The following is a 7,806-nucleotide window of genomic DNA, read 5'->3' as shown; positions in this document are numbered from 1 at the left end:
TATGAACCACTAAACTTAAATGGCATCAAAATTTAATCCACAAAGTTTAAGTTTTAATCATTTAGGCTTAAATCATAAACATACTCTCTTTAATCTATATAATGTAATGTGTGAGTCTAATCCAGTTTTTTTTATAATTTTAAACCAAATGACATGAAATTTTGAACCAAAAGGCTAAATGGCATCAAATTTTGAACCACAAGGCTAAATTGCATCAAATTTAAACCACAATTTATAAATTTTTATCCATTAAGCTTTAATTATAATCCAAGTCTCTTTAAACCACAATGTTTTAAATTTAAACCACTAAGCTTTAAATTTAAACCACAAGGCTTAAAATTTAAACCTTTTGCCTTAAAATTTAAACTGTAAGCCTTAAATGGCTTAAAGTATGAACCACTAAACTTAAATGGCATCAAAATTTAATCCACAAGGTTTAAGTTTTAATCCTTTAGGCTTAAATCATAAACATACTTTCTTTAACCATTACTTTTAAAATTTAAACCACTAGCCTTTAAATTTAAACAACTAGGCTTAAAATTTAAACCAAATTTCTTTACTGGTTAAAAATTTAGACCACAAGTTGTGATAGGCAAAAAAAAATATTATCAATAAATGTGTTTACTGCGCGCCGCAGCCCATATATTTTAGAGCCGCGACGCGCAGTAACATCGAATTGGCATTATTTTTCTTACCGCCTGAGCGCCGCGACTCTAATTTGTGTAGTTCCTGTGCGCCGCGACGGTGGAATTAGAGTCCTAGTTCAACATTACCCCATATTACTAATTTCAAAATATCATTTCTTCCCCATTTTGAAATATTTTTATATATATTGTATATTTAATTTGTTGTATGAAGTGTAACGTTTACAATAATAAGTAACACTATTGAAATTTAAATCATGATACTGTAAAATGTAATCTTCAAGGATTAAAATTTAAACACAATTTTTTAAAATCTAAACAATGACTATTTAAAATTTAGAGCACTTGTCACAAATGACAAATGTAATTCTTGAAGGATTATTTGGTTCTTAACAAATGACATTTTATTAAGATGTAAATCACAAAGAAGAAAAATGTAAAACACTAATCATAAATTGAAAACTACTGGTCATAAAATGAAATGAAAACACATGAGAGTTAAAAATTGAAAATATATATATATATATATTAAACATTAACACACTTAAGAAATTTTAAAATGAAAAAAATTACTTAAAGATTTATGTTCTCATATTTAAGGCGCTATCCTTCTTTTAGAATTGGTTGGTTTTTACAATTCTTTCTATTATGTCCCAATATGCCACAATTTCCATACTTGACTGTTCGAACATGCTTGGAAAATTCTCTTGTTGATTAAATTCTTCTTCTTATTTTTTTACGACGACCTCGTTTTACTTTGAAATTTGGAGCTTTCATGCTATCTTCTTTAATTTCATCTGGGACACTCCAATCAACTTTATCCAGAACAGGATTAATTGAACTAGCATATGTCTCTTTCAAAACATAAATTCTATACCAATTTGAGCAAAATTTGTACTTGTCCAAGTACTTGCTTTCAATTGTTGCAATAGCATGTGCACATGGAATTCCCTCAAGTTGAAATTCATTACATGAGCACATATTTTGTTCCAAGTCAACAACAAACACTCGATCACCATATGCGACACAAGATTTCATTGCATCAATTGCATCTACCTGTGAAACAATTCAATTATTAAGCAATAGTTTTAAAAGCCAAACAAAAGTAAATAAATGTAACTTTAATAACGTATCTTCATTCGAAATGCCACATCAAGTTTGATTTCCATTTCATCATTTGCCCATTTTGTCAATAGTTTTAAAAGCCAAACAAAAGTAAATAAATGTAACTTTAATAACGTATCTTCATTCGAAATGCCACATCAAGTTTGATTTCCATTTCATCATTTGCCCATTTTGTCACTTCAATAAATTGTGTGATTGTTGCTTCTTTTCTTGTTGAAAACCATCATTGAAGCATCTCTCTTACAACTTCTATTAATGACGTTATAGGCAATTCTCTCGCATGCACAATTGCTGCATTTATAGATTCGGCAATGTTATTTGTAAGAATGTTATACCTTTTCGTTGGAAATAATGGTCGAGCCCATTTTTCTGGCTTTGCTTGCAAAAGATAAGTGGTCATTTCAGGGCTAATTTTCTGTAATTCAGCCATGGCAGAATAATATTCTTGAGCTGAGTAGGCTCTTGAAGCAGCTTCGAATATGGCATGCACATGTAATCCCCTAAACTTAGTCCTTAGATTTTGCTTCAAATGATAAAGACAAACTCCATGATATACCCCAGGATACACTTGTTCAATTGCATTTTTGATGCTTTTGTGCCTGTCAGATACTATGCACAAGTCTCCTCGATCTCCTATTGCTTCTTTTAGTCTTGTAAAGAACCATATCCATGCATTGTCATTTTCTGAATCCCCAATTCCAAAGGCAAGCGGAAAAATTTGATTGTTTCCATCTTTAACACAAGTTGCATATAGTGTGCTTCCACATTTTGTCTTTAAAAATGTTCAATCTACCACCATAACTGGTCTACGGTGTTTCCAGCCATCCAATGAAGCACCAAAAGCAAGAAACATATATTTAAACCTATAAAATTTTGAAAAAACAAGCCATTTCTAGAAATATAAGGTATGGATTGTGAACAGTAAAGCCCTGAATATAGGAATGCAAAGCATAAATATTATTCATACATGTTCTCTTCATCTTTATCTACTCTTGTGATAGTTCCTGAGTTGGCCAATTTTAGCATATGCAAGTATGAAGGTAACAATGCATAACTTTCCTCATTTGACCCTTTAACATCATCAACTGCAAGTTCTTTTGCTCTCCATGCTTTATTGTATGTTACACCTACCCCATATTCATCTCTCATGTCTCATATTATTTTCCTTGGTCAGTAGGTTGAACTTGGGTCACGAAACTTCTCTTTGAAGTAATTACTGATGACTTTTGCACTTGCTTGTCTATTCTCGAATTTTCTGTGATTTAAGGAGCATATGTGTTGTTTATGGTACTTGATAACGCGAAAGTAGTCTGATAGTTTTGTGCTTCTTGCACATATATACCAGCCACAATTGTCATCTATGCATTTTGCCCAAAATGCCTCTGAACATGATTTTTCAATCCTATACTGAAAGTGTTTCTTGATGGCAATTTTCGCCAGTGTATATTTTAGATCAGTATTATTCTTGAAAACATAATTGACTCTTATGTCTTCAATCTCCATATTTGGCAACACATGCAGAGGTGATTGATCTTCTTGCCTGTGTTTTGTAATTTTGTGGGATTCTTGTGTTGAGGCGCTCTTTATCTTACTAGTGCTTGCAGTAATCGTATTGGGGTCTGTGATAGTCAAAGTGTGATTTGTTGCATTGCTTGCTAAAGCAGTTGGAATGCTAGCTTCTCTTGGCAAAGAAAGGGTTTGGTTTCTCTGTTCTACTTCAACGATGAGAGGACATTTTTTTAACTCTTCCATAGTCTTGATCAAGTTTAGATAGACTTATAAATTGTCATCACTTTCTATCTTCATTCCTTTGCTTGTATCCATTTTTGCATCAAAAAGCATATTTTTTGAAATCAAATTTTCATTCAAACTGAACTCTTTGTATATCTTTTCTACCAATTCCAAGTACTTAATATCCTTTTCCACCATCAAAATTTTGACTTCAAGATCAACATATTTGTTGTTTGCATTCCATCTTCCGTTAAAAACTACAAACAAGATTATTTTGTCCATTTTCTGCAATAAAAAATAACACAACCAAGTGAGCTTATTCCATGAACTTAGATAGAAATTTAAAAAAAAAAATTAATACAACATACTTTGTGCATTAACTCCACTCAACTTAAGGCAAACGCATTTTTGCAAAACTAGGTCTCAATAATATATGTGACGCAATAAGAAGAATCAAAGTAATGCAAAAGTTGTTTAGCATGAAGATATGTATGTTATTTTACAACATAATTTAAACCACAAACATTCAATGGCTAAAAATTTAAACCATTGTACTTAAAATTTAAACTTCTAGACTTAAATTTTAAACCACGAATCTTTATTGTCTTAAAATTTAAACCTTTAAGTTTAAAAGTTAATCCACTAGCCTTTATTTTTAAAATTCTATGCTTAAAATTTGAGTTTATGACTCTTAAACTATTAGGCTTAAAATTTGAATCATGACTAGTTAAAACTTAAAATAAATTCTTACAAATTAAAACCAGCATTACAATGTTCAAGAGTTGAATATAACAACCAACAGAAAACGTGTAAGAAACAGTTATAGGCAAAGCCATTGAGCTGCAATCCCATTAACTCACATATTTTATATATTTGTTAATTGCAAGAACAATGCTTTTGTTCTGTATAAAGTGATCTAATCTGTATTTGTGTTCCAAGTCATTATTTTCTTCAAGTTCTATTCAGTTTCTTATGCATTTAAATTTTATAACAAGAGGAAATTTGTTAGTAATAAAAACATGTTGATTTCTATTCAATGTCTTATGCATAAAAAAAATGGAAAGAATGAAGTAAATGATAGAGGTTGTTACCATAATCTCCTTCTGTGAATGTAAAAGCCAACTAGATACCTGCCACCAACTAATCTGATGATAACATGTTGTTAAGGAGTAGCTATCTAACATGAAAAACTTGCTCAAGGCCAAAGACAAATAATTGAGTTTCATTTGTATTGAATTTTATAAATATATGGTGATGATGGTATGATGACAACTGTATTCATTATGTATAAGAGAGATATATATCAGAGACATTTTCACAAACACATGGCATACATCACAATATATACGGTAAGAATTTATTTTGAACGAAGATGCAACCAAACATACATTATCAAAGGCTATGAATCTACAATAATCATTTATATATTACTGAAATCTAAACATATATTAAGCATACTTCACGTGAAAAAGCAAACTAATGAAAGATTTATAACACTCTACACAAAGATACACAAGACATTAATGAACCAAACTTCAAACATCTCTTATGTCAATATCTCAATAAAAAAAAAATTCTTAATCCTATAACTATACCAGTAGTGGATGCACGGTGGAGGCATGGTGGCTTTGTGGTGGAGTTGTGGTGGCGAAACCGTGGTTGTAGAACGTCGTAGAAGGTTATGGTGTCATTGACTCTATTGATGGAAATGGCAAAGCTGAGGTGGACGTGTGGTGGCGTTGTGGTGGAGTTGTGGTGGCAAAGTGCTGGTTGTGGAGGTTGGGATTGATTGGCAAGGTTGAGAGAATGGTTATTGTCATGGGGTACAAGGTTAGAGAGAGAATGTTAGAGAAAATGCTAATGGCAAGGGCATTTTTGGAAGTGTGGGGAAAAAATGGGTAGAATTAAACAAAATATAATTAGAGGGTAATTTTAGTTAACTAATCATATAACTGGCTAATTTTAAACAAATCCCTTGGGTCGAGGTACTGCCTAATATGGGGTTTTGAATACTGGAAATAGAATTTTGTGCAAACTGCAGGTCTTCCTTCCAGGGTTGAGAACATTGTCCTTTCCCTTTGTGAGCACAGATGGAGAACCTTGGGTGGCCTGTGTTTACTGATTCATCCGAGATTCTTGCTATCTTGTCTGATCCTAGTGGATTCACATTTTCCCGCTCTGATGGGCCTTCAATCCTCCTTCCTTGTATCAAAACCACTCTTTATGGGGACTCCGGACTTAATCCACGCTCCATATATCTGCACCGCCCTTCCAATAGGTGGATATACATAAGCCTTTATTCTTGGACATTTCTTGCTAGTATGACCCACAGTTGTAGCAAATGGTCGGGAGCTTGCAATATTTAAATTGGATCCATTATTTCCTGTCTCTTGCTATATGGAGAGACAGGAAAGAAGTGTCATACATTCTAAACAAAATATAAGATATCATCTCATAAAGTGTTAAATATTTTAAGGTGGCTTATAGCAACACTGAATTAAATTGGAAAACTTTTGGAAGACCTAACTTTATGCCAACAATATAAGGCCAACTCTTGCCCAAAATGTTCAGCTAATACTAACTTTGTTGTGCCAACTTTACAAGAAATATGTTGAAATGTTGCACCCAATTTCTTATATGATGATATTAGGCCGACTATATAAATATAAATTGGCCGATTTTAGTCGGACCAAATTGGTATGGACATAAGTTTTGGGGCTGAATATGATAGGGCGAGTCTGCTGGCCTAAATTTCTAGAAGCACTCGTCGTGGGCCAACTTATCTGCCGAAGGCTTGAAATGTATGACCACTATGTAGGCCTAATATATAATAGGGACATAGTGCAAAATGACCCTTAATGGTGTATGAAAGTAAGTAAATGTTCATGTTTTTAATATTGTAGTAAAATAGCTTAATCATCTCTTTTATATTACATATTACCAAATATGCTCTTTAACAAATTACTATTTTATTCTAAATATTTTAATATTATGGTATATGTATATTAGTTTTGTTTAATTAATTTTAATTTAAAGTTATTTTGATTTTTTTTCGTTTCTTATGAGTTGTTGAATGATATACCATACTACAAAATATATATACCAAGTTAATAAAATAATATACCATCAAAACTTACAAAATTATTACTCAAAAATATATATTCTATGCTAACAAAATTATATACTACCATTAAAATGTATATACCATGATACACATTTATATACTACCACTATGTATAATAAAATAAAACTAAATATCACAAAAAAAAAAAATATATCATACCACAAAAAACATATACACTAATTGGAAAATAATATACCAACAACCTATAAAAAACTTAAAAAATCAATATAACTTTAAAATAAAAACTAATTAAACAAAACTAATATACATATACCACTATATTAAAGTCATACAATCCTAAATAAATTATAAAAAAGAACAATTTAGGTAATCAACAATATAAAAGAGTTATTTCTCTACAATTTTAAAAATGAAGACATTAGATTCTTGATGCCTTTATTTTGGGTCATTTCCTATAATTTCTCTATATAATATTAGTACTAAACAAAGCCTCATTCTGTGTTCGGGCTTAACAATCTACATGTAAATAGGCAGATGGAGTCGACCGTAAGCTAGCCTATAATTTAGGGAAATTTACATAATAGGAATTTTTAAAAAAATATATGCTTTTATGACATTAATGTACAAAAAATATGGGAATTATAGTTTTCTTAATTTTTTATGGTAAAATTTATTAAAGAAAAAATTAAAGTATAAGAAACACAATTAGTAGCTAACTAAAATATGGCAATGCCACATTTTTTTTATCATAGTTATGTTTTCTTTGATTTTGAAGGTTATTTTATTTTATTTTTTTCAATATTTTATTTTTTCCTTCATTTTTAATTATTTTTTCAGTTATTTTTTTTTCTTCTATTTTTCCCTTTTCTTTTTTTTTTCTACCATTTTTTTTCTTTCCATTTTTCATTCTTCTTCTTCTCATTTTTATTCATTTTTTTTCTTTCATTTATATTGTTTTGTTTTTTTTTGTTCATATTTTTTCAGCTTTCTTTCTTTTTTTTTTCCTTCTATTTTTTCTTCATTTTTGTATTTATTATTTTCTCCTTCCATTTTTTTTTCTATTTTCACACATGAGTTTTTTTTCTTTCTTTTTTTCTTCTTCCATTTTCTCTTTTTTTTTTTCATTTTTTACTACCAATTTTTTCATTCTTTTTTTTTTCTTTCCATTTTTCCATTATTTTTCTTTTTCTTCTTTTCATTTTTATTCATTCATCTGTTTTT

General features: G+C 30.2%; 1 protein-coding gene across 1 annotated transcript; it reads right to left on the bottom strand.

Moving 5' to 3' along the window:
* Positions 1-1,358: 1,358 nt before the first annotated feature.
* Positions 1,359-2,918, bottom strand: LOC133806807 (uncharacterized). Its single transcript, XM_062244895.1, has 4 exons — positions 2,737-2,918; positions 2,580-2,632; positions 2,014-2,453; positions 1,359-1,700 (listed from the first exon to the last, which is right to left on the bottom strand). Exons 1-4 carry the CDS (start codon positions 2,916-2,918, stop codon positions 1,359-1,361), a joined length of 1,017 nt encoding a protein of 338 aa, XP_062100879.1.
* Between the last annotated feature and the right edge of the window lie 4,888 nt (positions 2,919-7,806).

The sequence above is a fragment of the Humulus lupulus genome, chromosome X (genome assembly GCF_963169125.1).
Source record: "Humulus lupulus chromosome X, drHumLupu1.1, whole genome shotgun sequence".
NCBI classification, from domain to species: domain Eukaryota; kingdom Viridiplantae; phylum Streptophyta; class Magnoliopsida; order Rosales; family Cannabaceae; genus Humulus; species Humulus lupulus.
This window is presented reverse-complemented; position numbering and strand designations above follow the sequence as displayed.

Bases quoted from the DNA above. Each gene is read 5' to 3' on its own strand.
- LOC133806807 (XM_062244895.1), bottom strand. From the start codon at position 2,918: ATGAGAGATGAATATGGGGTAGGTGTAACATACAATAAAGCATGGAGA. The intron at 2,633-2,736 runs GTATGAATAATA...AAAATTTTATAG, and splicing joins GATAAAGATGAAGAGAACAT to GTTTAAATATATGTTTCTTG. The intron at 1,701-2,013 runs GTAAGAGAGATG...ATTGTTTCACAG, and splicing joins TAACGTCATTAATAGAAGTT to GTAGATGCAATTGATGCAAT.